Here is a 19869-nt window from a genome sequence, read left to right on the forward strand (position 1 = left end):
TGTCGCTGCTTGTAAGGAATTTGTACATTCTCCCCGTGACTGCGTGGGTTTCCTCCCCACAGTCCAAAGAAGTAGTGGCTGCTAGGTGAAGTGGTCATAGAAGATTTCCGTGATTAGGCTAAGATTAAATTGCTAGACAGTGTGGCTTGGAGGGTTGGAAGGGTCTATTCCATGTTGTATGTCAATAAAGTATCAGCCATTATGGAATGGTGGATCAGACTCTATGGGCCAAATGGCCTAATTTTGCCCCTGTTTCTTATGGTCTATGGCATCCAAACAAGAGTGAGGTAGAGACATGTAGGAAATCCAAAATTTAGCATCCAGATAGACAAAAGCTCAAACCAGGTCTGCTAAGGCAAGAGGAATTGGGAATGCCGAGATCACAGAGGGTCTGAGGGTGGAGGTGGTGGCAGAGGGTTGTGGGGCCAAGGCTGAGGACAGTGACAGAGGCCATGGAGAGGGTTTGTGGCTGGTGACAGTGACAGAGGCCATGGAGAGGGTTTGTGGCTGGTGACAGTGACAGAGGCCACGGAGAGGGTTTGTGGCTGGTGACAGTGACAGAGGCCATGGAGAGGGTTTGTGGCTGAGGACAGTGACAGAGGCCACGGAGAGGGTTTGTGGCTGGTGACAGTGACAGAGGCCACGGAGAGGGTTTGTGGCTGGTGACAGTGACAGAGGCCACGGAGAGGGTTTGTGGCTGAGGACAGTGACAGAGGCCACGGAGAGGGTTTGTGGCTGGTGACAGTGACAGAGGCCACGGAGAGGATTTGTGGCTGGTGACAGTGACAGAGGCCACGGAGAGGGTTTGTGGCTGGTGACAGTGACAGAGGCCACGGAGAGGGTTTGTGGCTGGTGACAGTGACAGAGGCCATGGAGAGGGTTTGTGGCTGGTGACAGTGACAGAGGCCACGGAGAGGGTTTGTGGCTGGTGACAGTGACAGAGGCCAAGGAGAGGGTTTGTGGCTGGTGACAGTGACAGAGGCCACGGAGAGGGTTTGTGGCTGAGGACAGTGACAGAGGCCACGGAGAGGGTTTGTGGCTGGTGACAGTGACAGAGGCCATGGAGAGGGTTTGTGGCTGAGGACAGTGACAGAGGCCACGGAGAGGGTTTGTGGCTGAGGACAGTGACAGAGGCCACGGAGAGGGTTTGTGGCTGGTGACAGTGACAGAGGCCATGGAGAGGGTTTGTGGCTGGTGACAGTGACAGAGGCCACGGAGAGGGTTTGTGGCTGAGGACAGTGACAGAGGCCACGGAGAGGGTTTGTGGCTGAGGACAGTGACAGAGGCCACGGAGAGGGTTTGTGGCTGGTGACAGTGACAGAGGCCATGGAGAGGGTTTGTGGCTGGTGACAGTGACAGAGGCCGCGGAGCAAGAGAGGCCATTGAGGCGTAGGAACATATGTGTGAAAATTTTACAATCAAGTGCTAATGAAGTAAAAGCCATTGTTGGTGAATGAACAGGAGGGCAATGGATGTATAAACCACAATGATTTCATATCTGTTGTGTCTTTACATTCCCTGCATACCACCTGTTAAATTTCACATCTGATGACTAAGGAAATGTGATAGAATATTAGCAGTGATGGAAAGTTCTCTGGTACACTAGCTAATAAAGATCAGAAATCTAAAATTTTAACTGTTTCTCTTTCCACATATGCTGCCCGACTTGCTGAGTGTTTCCAGCATTTTCTGTTTATATTTCAGATTTCCAGCATCTGCAGTATTTTGGGTTTTCATTTAGGAATTTGTACATCAGACCTTTACTAAACTATAACTGTACCTGGTCTTTAACAGGTCTATTGTGATTGCTCGGCTGACACTTCAGTGGGAATATTACACTGCAGTTCTACCCTGCCAGCTCACAAGAGCATAAAAGGTCACATGCTTCCATTCAAGAGGAGAGAGGAAGTTCTCCAAGGTGTCAATCACAGTGTCTACCTTGGTTACATAACACCAAGATGCCACCTGGTCTTTCTCACCTTGCTGTTTGTGAGATCTTGATGTGCACCAGGAGTTTGTGGAATTTTCCAACACTACAAAAAACTAACGTATATCAAAACAATTCAATTGGCTAAAGATCTTTGGAACGTCCTGCAGGAATGAAAGGTTCAAGTTAACACATTGGGAATAAAATGGACGGTCTGTCTGCTTTAAACCACATCGGAGGAGGAAGTGGGGGAAGAGTAGAGTTACCACTATACTCAAACCCCTCCACTGTCTCTGCACTAAAGAATATGAGTAACATCTCAGAAATCAGTTTGCATTCGGAATTGGAAGGGAGGAGAAAATCCGAGTATTTAGTGAATAGCAGGTGGAAAAGAGCAAAAGGTTTGAATTGTGATCAACAAGTCCCTGGATTCATCTTTCTGACATTTTAGAAGTGGCCAGTGACATAGTTGAAAATAAAGACTACAGATTCCATGGTCATTACTCAAGGGCAGAAGGAAAACAGAGAGAGACTCATGGAAAACTTTTTCCAAAGTAAGTGGTATTGAAAAGAATGAGGTAAAGCAGTAGTATGAACACAAGAGTAGATACTTACACTTGTGTAAAATAATAGCAGATTAATCAATAGCAAAGCTCCTCAGGTTACATCATACAGTAAAAGTGACTTATTTGAGGACATCATTTTCCACGAATATATGCTTATCCTTAGCCTAATTAACCTCTTTACATGCAACAAGAGGAGAAATGGATTAATTGTCCACCTTCTCAGTACTCACTGCTTGTTGATGACTTACAGCTGAAGTCTGATCTGAAATAGAAACAATGAAATTTTTAGTCCAGTCAGTCTCAGAAAGCTGTAGGTTACTGGTACGGCTCAACACATAATTGAAGGTGTAGGCTCCCTTTCTGATGAGCTAGTTAAATTAGCAGTTCAACATACAGGATGATGGAAATCAAATCGGTCCATTCAATCTGGGCACACGATGGACACATCAAACTGTGAAAGAAAAATGGGATGGTCGTTGAAAACCATTGGGCTTTGATAGTAACTTTAAGATAGCTCTGATGTGGCCTCAAGCTTTACAAAATGATGAGTTGTATCTTTTTCAAGTCATCTTTGTTTCGTAATAATTTTAAACAATCCTTGCTAATGGAGCAGGACTGGGAATTTCCAGCAAAATGATTCCTACAGTCATTGAAGTTCCATCAAGGATTGCCAATGTTACCTTACTTAAGTGACAGCTTCATCAGAGGACCTGAAGTTTGGTTGAAAATATTGTTTATATGGGCCAATTTAGAGGAGGAGGAAGACTGAATTTGAAATAGGAAGGATTAAGGTTGGAATTTCAGAGCAAGGGGGCTAAGATTACAGAAGACATGTCCAGCAATGATGGGATGAGAAAATTTTTTCACCCAGAGAGTGGTGGATATATGGAATGCTCTGCTCCAGAAGGCAGTGGAGGCCAAGTCTCTGGATGCTTTCAAGAAAGAGATGGATAGAGCTCTTAAAGATAGCGGAATCAAAGGTAATGGGGATAAGGCAGGAACTGGATATTGATTGTGGATGATCAGCCATGATCACAGTGAATGGCGGTGCTGGCTCGAAGGGCCGAAGGCCTACTCCTGCACCTATTGTCTATTGTCTATTGTCACTCATGGGAACTTTCAGGAGGGTGACAGGGTGGAGGAAGTTACAGATTTAGGAAGGATGCAGCCACGGAGGGATCTGAAGACAAAGATGTGAACTTTCAAACATCTGAAATTAATTTGTTGAAGTATCAATATTTTAAATTATGATTAATATGAGCTAATTGAAGGTACTGTCATGCTAGTATTTTATATGCTTAATCAAGTATCTTGTTTTCTACAGATAGTTTGTATAGTTTGTGTAATCCTCCCGGGAGGGGGAGAAGATGGTGGCGCGACGGCAGCGCGCGCGGCCACTTCAGTGATGATATCTATTATCTGTCAAGTAGGGGACCATGAACAATTCTGATTTGAGACAGATGTGAGAACACAGAGGAACATCTGGAAAACTTCTGAAACGCCTGCTTCGCTGCCGCTGCTACTGTGTGGTCCGGAATCTCCGGAGCTGAAGGCCCCGAAATCCTCGGCTTTGCATGTTTCCGTGGCCAGGGAGAGGTCGAAGGCACTCGGCAGAGGATGGCGTTCGGGAGGCTGTATCAGAGGGGCTGCTCGGAAGCTCGGAGTTTTTGGATGGATGGACTCAGTGTCGGCCGTGGTCGGCTGCTTCCAAGGCATCGGCAAGTTGACGGTGCCTGGAGGTTTATGGCAGAGAGTTTCTCCCTTTTGCCACCACTATTGGGGACTCGGGACTTTGAAACTTTTTTTTACCGTGCCCATGGTCTGTTCTTCATCAAATTATGGTATTGCTTTGCACTGCTGTAACTATATGTTATAATTATGTGGTTCTGTCAGTGTTAGTCTTTGGTTTGTCCTGTTTTCTGTGATATCATTGTATCATTTCTTAATGCATGTTTGCATTTCTAAATGACAATAAAAGAGGACTAACAACACACATCAAAGTTGCTGGTGAACGCAGCAGGCCAGGCAGCATCTGTAGGAAGAGGCGCAGTCGACGTTTCAGGCCGAGACCCTTCGTCAGGACTAACTGAAGGAAGAGTGAGTAAGGGATTTGAAAGTTGGAGGGGGAGGGGGAGATCCAAAATGATAGGAGAAGACAGGAGGGGGAGGAATGGAGCCAAGAGCTGGACAGGTGATTGGCAAAAGGGATACGAGAGGATCATGGGACAGGAGGTCCGGGAAGAAAGACAAGGGGGGGGGACCCAGAGGATGGGCAAGAGGTATATTCAGAGGGACAGAGGGAGAAAAAGGAGAGTGAGAGAAAGAATGTGTGCATAAAAATAAGTAACAGATGGGGTACGAGGGGGAGGTGGGGCCTTAGCGGAAGTTTGAGAAGTCGATGTTCATGCCATCAGGTTGGAGGCTACCCAGACGGAATATAAGGTGCTGTTCCTCCAACCTGAGTGTGGCTTCATCTTTACAGTAGAGGAGGCCGTGGATAGACATGACAGAATGGGAATGGGATGTGGAATTAAAATGTGTGGCCACTGGGAGATCCTGCTTTCTCTGGCAGACGGAGTGTAGATGTTCAGCAAAGCGGTCTCCCAGTCTGCGTCGGGTCTCGCCAATATATAAAAGGCCACATCGGGAGCACCGGACGCAGTATATCACCCGAGTTGATTCACAGGTGAAGTGTTGCCTCACCTGGAAGGACTGTTTGGGGCCCTGAATGGTGGTAAGGGAGGAAGTGTAAGGGCATGTGTAGCACTTGTTCCGCTTACACGGATGAGTGCCAGGAGGGAGATCAGTGGGGAGGGATGGGGGGGACGAATGGACAAGGGAGTTGTGTAGGGAGCGATCCCTGCGGAATGCGGGGGGGGGGGGAGGGAAAGATGTGCTTAGTGGTGGGATCCCGTTGGAGGTGGCGGAAGTTACGGAGAATAATATGTTGGACCCGGAGGCTGGTGGGGTGGTAGGTGAGGACCAGGGGAACCCTATTCCTAGTGGGGTGGCGGGAGGATGGAGTGAGAGCAGATGTACGTGAAATGGGGGAGATGCGTTTAAGAGCAGAGTTGATAGTCGAGGAAGGGAAGGCCCTTTCTTTAAAAAAGGAAGACATCTCCCTTGTCCTAGAATGAAAAGCCTCATCCTGAGAGCAGATGCAGCGGAGACGGAGGAATTGCGAGAAGAGGATGGCGTTTTTGCAAGAGACAGGGTGAGAAGAGGAATAGTCCAGATAGCTGTGAGCATCAGTAGGCTTATAGTAGACATCAGTGGATAAGCTGTCTCCAGAGACAGAGACAGAAAGATCTAGAAAGGGGAGGGAAGTGTCGGAAATGGACCGGGTAAACTTGAGGGCAGGGTGAAAGTTGGAGGCAAAGTTAACTTGAGGGCAGGGTGAAAGTTAAAAGAGGACTGAGTGTTCTCATAATCTAATCTAATCTATATCTGTACAAGACCTTGAAGCCCTTACAAACATATAGCCAGGAAAATAAGCATCTTGTTACATTATGTTGGCCAGGAAGGACTGCAGTCTACAAATTAGTGAACTTGAATGTATCAAAGACAGTGGAAGCAGACAGATCAATTACCTTTGTTCTTGCCAAGAGGGAGGAGATGGAGGCTGCCATTTTATAATCAGTGTTTTCCATTTTGTGAGGTAAAGTTTCTTGGCTTGATCAATGTTTTCAAGTAGACACAATGATGCCTCAGGTAATCTGCTGGACTAGAGATAATTTCTTAATAAGAAGTTATTTGTGAGATGTTCTTTGGTTGGATATAACATGCAAGTTTATGACTGTTGGGGTCTGTATTTGCTGTACGTGACTTAAGATAGTTGTTGGTTGAGAACAAAGAACCATAAGTTACTGGTTGTCACTTGCTGGGAAGATGGATGATTGCTGGAAGATTTAATGGATGCTGGCCTGGAGCAGAGCCAATAAAAAGGTGTTAAAGGTCAGACACATGACCTACAGCCAAAGACACTGGAATGCAATATTTTAATTGGTAAGAAATGAGTAGAAGAGCAGAGGTTTCCACATACAAAGCAGCAATGATTCAGTAGGAGGTCCAGCATCGTGGGTGTGAGGTGCCCATGGACATGGAGATTTGAATGGGACCACAAGGAACATGTGGCCAGCAGCAAATACTCCTTTTTAGCTGATATATTTTTGTTCTTTGACTGTTCATGGAAGGTCAGGGAAACTTAGTAGGTGTGCACACAGGTATTTGGTTGTGTAAGTTCACATGTCCTTATCAGTATTTACAGATTCTCTCTGTGCCTCCCTGGTCATTATTACAAGGGGTGGTTCTTTAGCTATCTAAATAATTCTGTCCATTAGTCACTGAAATAAATAATATTTGTAATAACAATGAATTCAAATTGCTGCTGAGTTAAATTACCTCTAACCTAGACAAGGGAAGAATAGATCGGATGACATGTTCATTTTTCTATCCACCCTCAATACAGGACAAGTCGCTTGATTCAAGGCAGATCCCTGGGCCAGGTAGGGGTAACGCTTAGCAGTCACCACTGGGAGAGTGTCACTGAAATATTAGGAAAAGGAGTTGGCGGTTCAACACCTTAAATTCTCTTCACTGAATCACAAAAGATACAGCAAAGGAGAACCTTTTTGTCTATAATCCTGTAAGATTTCCATCCTCCGTATTCTACCCAACTCCTTGAAATTATTCTCAGAAACAACTCCACTATTTTTTAGGATGAGATAAGCGAGGCCAGTTATTCCAAGTGAATATAATTACTTTTCATCTTCCCACCGAAATCTGTGATCTCTACTTGTAACCAATGGGAAGAGCTTTTCCTCAACTTCCTCATGAAATCCACTCAGCCTCCTGAAAGTTTTAAAAATCAGCCAACTAATGTTACTAACGGAATGATCTAACTTCATCAAACACTCAAGACACCCAGTCTCTGTAATGTTCTGCTAAATCTGTTTGAATGCCTTTTCATTTTTCCTTCTATTAGTTTGAGAATTCCCCATTATAATTCAGTCAGTGTTTGTAGCATCTTTATTTTTATATTTGTATTTGAAAATCCTGTTTTTTTTTGTTTATTTAGATTTTTCAAAATGTTATCCCTGTTGCTGGCTTTTCCACGGTAGTGCTGCAGTTAGCATGACACTATTACAGCTCAGAGCGTCGGAGTTCGGAGTTCAATACCAACGTCATCAGTAAGGAGTTTGTATGTCCTCTCCGTGCTTGGGTTTTCCCCAGAGGCTCTGACTTCCTCCTAAAGTCCAAAGGTTAGGAGGTTAGTTGGTCATTGCAAATTGTTCCGTGGTTAGTCCATGGTTAAATCGGGGATTTCTTGGTGACACAGCTTGAATGGCCAGAAAGGCCTATTCTGCATTGTATCTCATTAAATAAACAAGGTTTCTAAAGTTTTTCCATAACTCTGCATTGAATCACTATGCTTTCATTTCAGATTCCTGCATCAGCAGTTTAATTTGTTTTCCACCACTGCTGCTGTCCGTGGCAGGGAATCAGTGGTTAAACTACACTGTGTGGCTTACAATGGTCCCCAGACTGACACCAGGCTACTGAGATCATCAAACAAGCCAGCAACTAATTCTCAAGACAGAGTAGAATATCTACTGCTCCACCATCTCCAGGCTGCCAGATCCAGCAGGTTGCTTGATGCTCCAGGTTCCTACACCTGCGGTCTGTGTCTGCATCATCTCTGTTTCCCAAACTGTTTGCCCACACCAGTTCAGCAGAAGTTAGAACACATCCTCTGACTCCATTTTGGGAAAATCACATGCTGCTTCCTAGCCACCAGCTCCTCCCTCCACCAAGGACTGAAATTGAACCAACCAAACTGTACTTCCATGTCGTAGCCAGACAGGGATTTCAGACCATACTCTAGGGCTATCTCTACTGTTTCTTTATCCAGTGCTGACATGCCTCAGCTCAGCTGCAGCCAAAACCCCAATCATGGTCTTGGCTTCCTGTGAACTGTGCCACTGGTGACGTTTCTTATCTGTGTGGTGTTTGCCATTCTGAGAACATCCAAAACATGGCTACCCATGTCCCAAGCTAAATTCCAGCCACCCATTTTCTTAAGCAATTCTTGAGGTCAAAAATAACTTGATTCTGGTGCAGTCCATGGGACCAGAGGTGACCCATGTGCCCAGTGGCAGGCTCCAGTAAATAGGATAGGTGGAGATTAACGACCTGGATGTGGGGGTAGAAGGGTGGGTTGGCAAGTTTGCAGATGACACAAAGGTTGGTGGTGTTGGGGATAGTGTAGAGGATTGTCGAAGATTGCAGAGAGACATTGATAGGATGCAGAAGTGGACTGAGAAGTGGCAGATGGAGTTCAACCCGGAGAAGTGTGAGGTGGTACACTTTGGAAGGGCAAACTTGAAGGCAGAGCACAAAGTAAATGGCAGGATACTTGGTAGTGTGGAGGAGCAGAGGGATCTGGGGGCACATGTCCACAGATCCCTGAAAGTTGCCTCACGGGTAGATAGGGTAGTTAAGAAAGCTTATGGAGTGTTAGCTTTCATAAATCGAGGGATAGAGTTTAAGAGTCACGAGGTAATGATGCAGCTCTCTAAGACTCTGGTTAGGCCACACTGTGTCCAGTTCTGGTTGATGTGGAAGCATTGGAAAGGGTACAGTGGAGATTTACCAGGATGCTGCCTGGTTTAAGAGAGTATGCATTATGATCAGAGATTAAGGGAGCTAGGGCTTTACTCTTTGGAGAGAAGGAGCATGAGAGGAGACATGATAGAGGCATACAAGATATTAAGAGGAATAGATAGAGTGGACAGCCAGCAACCCTTCCCCAGGGCACCACTGCTCGATACAAGAGGACATGGCTTTAAGGTAAGGGGTGGGAAGTTCAAGGGGGATATTAGAGGAAGGTTTTTTACTCAGAGAGTGGTTGGTGCGTGGAATGCACTGCCTGAGTCAGTGGTGGAGGCAGATACACTAGTGAAATTTAACAGTCTACTAGACAGGAATATAGAGGAATTTAAGGTGGGGGGTTATATGGGAGGCAGGGTTTAAGGGTCGGCACAACATTGTGGGGCGAAGGGCCTGTACTGGTCTATGTTCTATGAGATTGGGGGAGTAATGGGTGGTCCCTTCTGCTGTGTCCCAGTCTCAGTGTTCATATGCTTCTCCAGCAGTTTGAGCAACAACTGTTTCCCATGGAGCCTTCAGCAGATCCATTTCCTCCTCTTTTCTGGAAACATTTCACTATGACTGAGTTCACTGCAGAAAGTCCACTTTGGGAGTCTTGTCTCAGGGATGTCAGTAAGGCAGGGTGATCTCTTGGAAATCGTTGAGTACACTGACCTCCATGCTGGACATGCTGGCCTGGAAGGACCAATATTGATCCACCTATCATTGATCTGCAGGACTTTGTACCAATATCCAATCCTGCACTTTGAGGCTCCTACTTTAAGTTGTTCACGGTCTCCAGAGCATACACAATGGTAGGGATTACTGATACCTGAACTTTGAGGTTTAAAACCTTTTCCTCAGACTATTCTGGGAACTGCAGTAGATTTTGCAAAAGTCTGTCAAATCTGTCCTTGATTGCAAAGAGTTCAAGGAAAATGATCCACTTCCTCCAGCATCCTGTTGTACTCCTTGATCACCAGGGAACAGGGTAATGCACTACGGACAGATTGGAGGACTTGGTCTTCCATACAAGTAGTGCAAGGCCATTCACTCATTTTCTTCAGATGAATGAATCATCAATGGTTTGAAAATCATCCTTTGAATGTATGCACGAGTTATGTCTGCCACAACTCAATTAATGAGGTTAGAGAGGAAGCAGCGAGTGAATGGTTTACCACTCATCCTGCAGATTAGTTCCACTTAAGCAGGAAATCCATTGGGGTGGGGTAGAGAAGCATTATGGTGAGTCACACTAGTGCCATGATACAGCCTTGCTTGACCTCAGATGGTACTGAGATGTACAATGAACCTATTGGTGTGGGTTGGGGCTTCCTTGCCATTATGTAGAAGGAATCTTTGGGAATGATTGATTATAATCCTATTTTGTTGATGGATTCAATAGCTCTTGGGATGTCAAAGGGGACCATGTACAATAGTTGATGCTGCTCCCCCCCGCCACCCCAATTGTCATTGCTGTGTAGTTCATTCAATTTGAATGGTTAGATTAGATAGAAACCATAGAAACCATAGAAAAACTACAGCACAGAAACAGGCCTTTTGGCCCTTCTTGGCTGTGCCGAACCATTTTCTGCCTAGTCCCACTGACCTGCACACAGACCATATCCCTCCATACACCTCCCATCCACGTATCTGTCCAATTTATTCTTAAATGTTAAAAAAGAACTCGCATTTACCACCTCGTCTGGCAGCTCATTCCACACTCCCACCACTCTCTGTGTGAAGAAGCCCGCTCTAATGTTCCCTTTAAACTTTTCCCCCCTCACCCTTAACCCATGTCCTCTGTTTTTTTCTCCCCTTGCCTCAGTGGAAAAAGCCTGCTTGCATTCACTCTATCTATACCCATCATAATTTTATATACCTCTATCAAATCTCCCCTCATTCTTCTACGCTCCAGGGAATAAAGTCCTAACCTATTCAACCTTTCTCTGTAACTGAGTTTCTCAAGTCCCGGCAACATTCTTGTAAACCTTCTCTGTACTCTTTCAACCTTATTTATATCCTTCCTGTAATTTGGTGACCAAAACTGAACGCAATACTCCAGATTCGGCCTCACCAATGCCTTATACAATCTCATCATAACATTCCAACTCTTACACTCAATACTTTGATTAATAAAGGCCAATGTACCAAAAGCTCTCCTTACGACCCTATTACCTGTGACGCCACTTTTAGGGAATTTTGTATCTGTATTCCCAGATCCCTCTGTTCTACTGCACTCCTCAGTGCCTTATCATTAACCCTGTATGTTCTACCTTGGTTTGTCCTTCCAACATGCAATACCTCACACTTGTCTGTATTAAACTCCATCTGCCATTTTTCAGCCCATTTTTCCAGCTGGTCCAAGTCCCTCTGAAGGCTCTGAAAACCTTCCTCACTGTCTACTACATCCAATCTTTGTATCATCAGCAAATTTGCTGATCCAATTTACTACATTATCATCCAGATCATTGATATAGATGACAAATAACAATGGACCCAGCACTGATCCCTGTGGCACACCACTAGTCACAGGCCTCCACTCGGAGAAGCAATTCTCTACTACCACTCTTTGGCTTCTACCATTGAGCCAATGTCTAATCCAATTTACCACCTCTCCATGTATACCTAGCGACTGAATTTTACTAACTAACCTCCCACGCGGGACCTTGTCAAAGGCCTACTGAAGTCCATGTAGACAATATCCACTGCCTTCCCTTCATCCACTTTCCTGGTAACCTCATTGAAAAACTCCAAAAGATTGGTCAAACATGACCTACCATGCACAAAGCCATATTGACTCTCCCTAATAAGTCCCTGTCTATCCAAATGCTTGTAGATTCTGTCTCTTAGTACTCTCTCCAATAACTTACCTACTACCGACGTTAAACTTACTGGCCTATAATTTCCCGGGTTACTTTTCGATCCTTTTTTAAACAACGGGACAACATGAGCCACTCTCCAATCCTCCGGCACCTCACCTGTAGACAGCGACATTTTAAATATTTCTGCCAAGGCCCCTGCAATTTCAACACTAGTCTCCTTCAAGGTCCGAGGGAACACCTGTCAGGTCCTAGGGATTTATCCACTTTAATTTTCCTGAAGACAGCAAGCACCTCCTCCTTTTCAATCTGTACATTTTCCATAATCTCACTGCTTGTTTCCCTTAACTCCATAGACTTCATGCCAGCTTCCTTAGTAAATACAGACGCAAAAAACCTATTTAAGATCTCCCCCATTTCCTTTGGTTCCGCACATAGCCAACCACTCAGATCTTCAAGAGGACCAATTTTATCCCTCACAATCCTTTTGCTCTTAATATACCTGTAAAAGCTCTTTGGATTATCCTTCACTTTGACTGCCAAGGCAACCTCATGTCTTCTTTTAGCCCTCCTGATTTCTTTCTTAAGTATTTTCTTGCACTTCTTATACTCCTCAAGCACCTGATTTACTCCCTGTTACCTATACATTTCATACAACTCACTCTTCTTCTTTATCAGAGTTGCAATATCCCTTGAGAACCAAGGTTCCTTATTCCTATTCACTTTGCCTTTAACCCTGACAGGAACATACAAACTCTGCACTCTCAAAATTTCTCCTTTGAAGGCTTCCCTCCTACCGATCACACCTTTGCCGGAGAACAACCTGTCCCAATCCATGTTTTTTAGATCCTTTCTCATTTCTTCAAATTTGGCCTTCTTCCAGTTCAGAACCTCAACCCTAAGACCAGATCTATCCTTGTCCATGATCAAGTTGAAACTAATGGTGTTATGATCACTGGAACCAAAGTGCTCCCCTACACAGACTTCCGTCACTTGTCCTAACTCGTTTCCGAACAGGAGATCCAATATTGCATCCTCTCTAGTTGGTCCCTCTATATATTGATTTAGAAAACCTTCCTGAACACATTTTACAAACTCTAAACCGTCTAGACCCCTAACAGTATGGGAGTCCCAATCAATATATGGAAAATTAAAATCCCCTACCACAACAACTTTATGTTTCCTGCAGTTGCCTGCTATCTCTCTGCAGATTTGCTCTTCCAATTCTCGTTGACTATTGGGTGGTCTGTAATACAATCCCACTAATGTGGCCATACCTTTCCTTTTTCTCAGCTCCACCCATAAGGACTCAGTAGCCAAGCCCTCTAATCTGTCCTGCCTGAGCACTGCTGTAATATTTTCCCTAACAAGCAATGCTACTCCCCCACCTTTCATTCCTCTGCCTCGATCACATCTGAATCATCGGAACCCTGGAATATTAAGCTGCCAGTCCTGCCTCTCCTGTAGCCAAGTTTCACTAATTGCTATAACATCATAATTCCACGTGTCAATCCACGCCCTCAACTCATCCGCCTTCCCCGCAATACTCCTAGCATTGAAATATATACACCTCAGAAGATTTTTATCACCACTCACAACCTTTCTATTAGCGGATTTGCTTGAACTTTTAACATCATTTATTTTCACCCCAGCCACACTGTCAGCTCTGGCACTCTGGTTCCCATCCCCCTGCAAATCTAGTTTAAAGCCTCCCCAACAGCACTAACAAACCTCCCTGAAAGGATATTGGTCCCCCTGTAGTTCAAGTGTAACCCGTCTCTCTTGTACGGGTCCCACTTGCCCCAGAAGAGGTCCCAATTATCCTGAAATCTGAAACCCTGCCCCCTACACCAGTTCCTCAGCCACTTGTTCATCCTCCAGAGTATCCTATTCCTACCCTCACTGGCACGTAGCACAGGTAGCAATCCTGAGATTACCACCCTTGAGGTCCTGCTTTTCAACTTCCTACCAAGCTCTCTATACTCACTCTCCAGGACCTCCTCACTCTTCCTTGCTATGTCATTGGTACCGATGTGCACCACAACATCTGGCTGATCACCCTCCCACTTCAGAATGTCATGCAAGCGATCAGAGACATCCTTGACCCTGGCAATGAAATTAATTTATTGTCACAATACCAGAATGCAATGAAGCATGAAGCTCAGAGCAAACTGTATACTTAGTAAAAACACAACAATAATTAATTGAGTGCAAACAGCAGAATTGTGTAAAGATTGTATAGCAATCTGAAGATGTGCAAAAAAACCTAAACTGATAATTGTTGAATAAGCGAGAGGGACAGAGAGTCCATTAATGTGCAGCAACAGGCAAGAAGTTGTTCTCAAGTCTGCACATCTAGGTTTTCAAGCTCCTGGATCTGCTGCTAGAAAGCAGGAGAGAAAAGAGAATGGCCAGGGTAACAGGCAAACTCTCCTTCCTGAGGCAGCTCACTGAAGATGGATTGGATAGAGGAAGTGATGAAATAACACAAGCTTTGCTGCCTATCCTAATCTATATCAAATCATATTTACCATTTACCTCTCTGGTGGGACCCAAAATATCCCATTCATCTATCATCCCTATTGTCCTGCTCTTCCCCATTTCTGTCTTCTCCCCCATCCTTTGCTATCTGGCCCCATAAGAGTTCAGGTTACAGTACCTACTTGCAACACCACTGGCAGCCTTGCCACATGCTGCCAAGGTAACAAGATCTGGAATTAGTTCCCCAAGACTCACTTTAAGATGCTCCTTAAACAACACCCTTCGGCATTAGAGCAGCATTGAATTACAAGTTCAGAAACAAACTCAAAGGTCAGAGACAAATTCAAATCCAACAATTGTGGCAGGTGAATTTAAACTGAATAAACTGCTTAACTCTGGTGCGAGAAGGCAACGCCAGTAATGGCAACACTGAAAAAGGACAAGACTTGTAAATGCCCATCTTATGCACCACCAACCTCTCCTCAAGGAAGAAAACCTACTCCACAGGACTTCAGCCTCACAAAAACAATGTGGTTGATAACCATCTCTGACATCGTCTGGTAAAGCACTCAGTTCATGGCAGAATTAGGATGGACAATGGATTACCAGTTATTCTCAGGTGCCGCAACTATACCGATAACAAAAAAAGGCTCTCATCATCTACCTTATAACTACTATATACTGTTATTGCATGTGCGATTATTCACTGACACTTCCGCAGAACACAAACTTTTTCCAAGTTCAAGACGTATATAGGTACACATTATGGTTACTGTTCATACTTCGTTGAAACATCTTAGAACATTTCTTTCTGTGTTCAAGAGCTTGTAGATGCTTGAGACCTTGGCCCCTCGCTGATTTATTATACTGAGACAGCTGTGCCTCTCATTCTCATGTGAAATTTAATTCCAAGTTCATTGTGGACCATGTCGTTTCTCACATCACCTTCGAAACTCCGTTTCAGACCGTTACTTGCTCCTGCGGTGACTCTGGCGGGAGAGATCATTGCAGTTCCTTCTCCCTGTCTAACTTGTTGTAGCCTTTCCCGGGCTGGAGAATCGATTTTGAGAGAGATTGAGAAAAAAATGCTATAAAGGAGAGCTAGAAAGCCCACAGACTTGTCACTATAGCCTTCTTGTTAACGGGGAATCTCTCTCCAATTGAAGTTTATACTCCGCACATTCCCAAGCGACTGATTATTTAAACGCATACCCGTTATTAGGGCTGAAAATGTCTCTTCAACTCACACAGACTCAATTCACACATATATGCAACTTTACATACATTGATAGCATGCAAAACAAACGCACAATGTTTCTCATATACATACAGACATAAACACTCACACTTCATAGAGACGTGCACAATTCTCCCGGACAGACTGAGACTGAGAAAGACAGACCGACCTACCCTCCGATTTCTGTTCCCCAGTCCCCCTCTCCATCGCCCACTCACGCCCTGCCGGCTCTCCGCTCGCTTCCTCTCAACTAACGGGCAATGCTGCCGGTCTGGATTCCGCCTCCTCCGGGCGGAACATGGGCGTGGGTTAACCTGGCGGGTGGGGAACAGACTCACGACAAGAGTGTTGTTCAAGCAGATGACCCATGACACAAGGGCCGAGGAGGAGGGATCTGGAGCAACACCCTCATCATTTGATCCTTTCACTAACTGGAAATGACTGGAGCTACCACTACTGAACTGTCTGAGCAAGTTTCCCTTCCCGTGTCCAGCAACTGAGTAGGGAGGGTACGGAGGGATTTGGAGGAGGGGGTAGGTGCTAATCAAAGAAGTAAGCTTTGAGGTCGTCCCTGAACCTGGGCTGATTTCACTGCGAATGGGACGATAGGCAGCCAGCAAAGGGTCAAGCTCCATTTTAAAGGGGACGCACCCTGCTCCTCCTAGCTCACTGTGTTTTGTTCACGGCCCTTAGCCACTCCAGCTTACCATCACCCACACACTGTGACCTGGGCGAGGATGGTTAGGACCCAAGTGCTGGAGTATCCGAGACTAGAATCGAGACTGAGACGAGAACGGGTTCCTGACTGCATTCTACGAGAACTTGATGAGACCGAAATACAAAACTCAATCGCAGACTGAACTAGAGTTGAACTGACGACTAAACCCCAAGTCTAATTTCAGAAGCTCTTCGAATATCCAATTCCTGGCGCAAAAACATGGTCGCCAATTGGTGGAGCGGGCCAAAATCTTTAAAGGGACCGCGGCAGCTATCCACACCCCGGAGAATCGTAGTGTCTAAACCCCAGAGCCTTGCTCAGGCGGGTGCGTACTGTAACACACACGTCTTCCACTGACAGGGGACTCTATAGTCAGGCGGGCAGAAAATCGATTCTGTGGACGCAGGAAAGAAACGCGGATGGTAGTTTGCCTCCCAGGTGCCAGGATCAGGGACGTTTCTGATCGCGTCCACGATATCTTGAAGTGGGAAGGTGAACAGCCAGAAGTCGTGGTACATATTGGTGCCAACGATATGGGTAGGCAAAGGGAGGAGGTCCTGAAAACAGACTACAGGGAGTTAGGAAGGAAGTTGAGAAGCAGGACCTCAAAGCTAGTAATCTCGGGATTACAGCCTGTGCCAAGCGACTATGAGGTGGAGGATGAATGCGTGGCTGAGGGATTGGAGCAGGGGGCAGGGATTCAAATTCCTGGATCATTGGGACCTCTTTAGGGGCAGGCGTGACCTGTACGAAAAGGATGGGTTGCACTTGAATCTGAAGGGGACCAATATCCTGGCGGGGAGGTTCGCTAAGGCTATTCGGGAGAGCTTAAACTAGAATTGCTGGGGCTGGGAACCGAACTGAAGAGACGGAGGAAGAGGCAGTTGGCTCACAAATAGAGAAAGCTTGGAGACAGTGTGTGAGGGAGGATAGACAGGTGATAGAAAAGGGACGCGCTGAGACGGACGGTTTGAGATGTGTCTATTTTAATACAAGGAGTATTATGTACGAAGCGTATGAGTTTAGAGTGTGGATCAGTACTTGGAGCTATGATGTTGTGGCCATTACAGAGACTTGACACTACGCCGGATAATTTTGAAAACGCTGGTTTCGAGTAAAAACGACAGGCATACACACTAAGCGTTTTTCAAAATATCTCTGTCCATATTAACACGGATATTTGGGCGAATCTCCTCTGCTGGGCACGCGCAGGACACACAGAAAACAAGTGAAGAGGAAATGGTATACTTCGTGCGCCTTTGTCCAGTTACAGAGTAGAAAAACTTCAAAGGAATTGCGCTTGGCTCTCGCGCAGGAGGACTTAAAACTAAAAAAGCAAATACTGGAGCGTATGGAGGCAACCGACAGGGAGTTCACGGACAGTCAGACCCGCTGACGACGAACATTGAAAAACTGACTCTGTTGCATTAATAAAGCCCTTGTTAAATGTATAAAACATGTCTGCATCAGTGTTATCTTGTATTTGCATACAATGTTACATTAAACACGAGGAATTCTGCAGATGCTGGAAATTCAAGCAACACACATCAAAGTTGCTGGTGAACGCAGCAGGCCAGGCAGCATCTCTAGGAAGAGGTACAGTCGACCTTTCGGGCGGAGACCCTTCGTCAGGACTAACTGAAGGAAGAGTTAGTAAGAGATTTGAAAGTGCGGGGGGAGGGGGAGATCTGAAATGATAGGAGAAGACAGGAGGGGGAGGGATGGAGCCAAGAGCTGGACAGGTGATTGGCAAAAGGGATATGAGAGGATCATGGGACAGGAGGCCCAGGGAGAAGGAAAAGGGGGAGGGGGGAAAACCCAGAGGATGGTCAAGAGGTATAATCAGAGGGACAGAGGGAGAAAAATGAGAGAGAGATAAAGAATGTGTGTATATAAATAAATAACGGATAGGGTACGAGGGGGAGGTGGAGCATTAGCGGAAGTTAGAGAAGTCAATGTTCATGCCATCAGGTTGGCTAATGTTATATTAGGCTGTTACACATCTATTGTCAGAGAAGTACATGCACAAATAGGTAAATCAGCTTAATACAAGCAAGGACAGAAATGAGGGCAAAGTGAGTATACTTATTTATTCAGTACGTTTCTAACTCTTCTGGCTTCAGTCTCGTTGCCGTCTGTTCTGAAATTGTTAGGTTATGTGGGGGGTTGCGTTCAAGAAAACAAGGAAATGCCGCGCTGCGGCCATCTGTTCCGGTACGTCTTGACAGCGTTTTCAAATAGTCAAAAAAGCTCACTTTACAATTTAACTCTCACGCCGTTCACACTGACTGCGCGTTATAACAGCCGTATGACAATGCTTGCGCAGTACCAAGCAGAAGCAGAAAAAGCATTGTTGTTGAGGTGTTTTCATGACAGCGTTTTTAAATCTCTCCGTTTACCCCGTACACACCACAACGGATATTAGGCGTTTTCAGATTTATTCACTCTGGAGACCGTTTCTGAAAATCTCCGTTTTCGGGGGATGAAAACGCCGCTTTATTGTGGACGGAGGGTCAAAACGAACAGAAAAAGCTTCGTTTTCAAAATTATCCGGCGTAGTGTGGAGTGCCAGGCTATAGATGTTTTAGAAAGGGCAGGAAGGGAGGCAAAAGAGGTGGGGGCGTGGCACTGCTGATCAGAGATAGTGTCATGACTGCAGAAAAGGAGGAGGTCATGGAGGATTGTCTATTGAGTCTCTGTGGGTGGAAGTTAGAAACAGGAAGGGGTCAATAACTCTACTGGGCGTTTTCTATAGACTACCCAATAGTAACAGGGAGATCGAGGAGCAGATAGGGAGACAAATTCTGGAACGGTGCAGTAATAATAGGGTTGTCCTGATGGGGGAATTTTAATTTCCCCAATATTAATTGGCATCTCCCTAAAGTGAGAGATAGATGGGATGGAGTTTGTTAGGTGTGTTTAGGAAGGTTTCTTGACACAATATGTAGATAAGCCTACAAGTGGAGAGGCTGTACTTGATCTGGTATTGGGAAATGAACTTGGTCAGTGGGAGAGCATTTTGAAGATAGTGATCATAGTGATCATAATTCTATCTCCTTTACCATAACATTGGAAAGGGATAGGAACAGACTGTCATAAGATGGTGGCTAGTAACGGACCCAAGTGCAAGACACAGGCACTGAAGTACTAGGGACAGGACTAGGACAAGGGCGAGGGCAAGGACATGGACAAGAGAGCTAGGAGCTCGTGCTTGGACTCTGAGCCAGAGACTGGACAAGGACCCAGAACCTGGGTCTTGCCTCTGGCACGGACCCCAGAACTAGGCAAGGACGAATCTTGGCAGGAGGCAGGAGGCTGGAGTCTTCAGGCTTGAGGCTGGAGGCTAGAGACTTGAGGTGAGGCTTGGCAGGAGGCTAGAGGCGGGAGACTTGAGGCCAGACTTGGCAGGAGGCAGGAGGCTGGAGATTTCTCCTGGGCAGGGCGCAGATCACCACCTGATGGAGGCAAGG

General features: G+C 45.6%; 1 protein-coding gene across 1 annotated transcript in view; it reads right to left on the bottom strand.

The window, feature by feature from the left end:
- Positions 1–15921, bottom strand: part of LOC134347585 (protein FAM124A-like) — a 29759-nt gene extending 13838 nt beyond the window's left edge. Inside the window, exon 1 of the mRNA XM_063049939.1 lies at positions 15855–15921. Coding sequence (XP_062906009.1) covers positions 15855–15888 — 34 coding nt within the window. The 5' untranslated portion in view covers positions 15889–15921. The remainder of the gene's footprint in view (positions 1–15854) is intronic.
- Between the last annotated feature and the right edge of the window lie 3948 nt (positions 15922–19869).

The sequence above is a fragment of the Mobula hypostoma genome, chromosome 6, assembly GCF_963921235.1.
Source record: "Mobula hypostoma chromosome 6, sMobHyp1.1, whole genome shotgun sequence".
In the NCBI taxonomy this organism is placed as follows: domain Eukaryota; kingdom Metazoa; phylum Chordata; class Chondrichthyes; order Myliobatiformes; family Myliobatidae; genus Mobula; species Mobula hypostoma.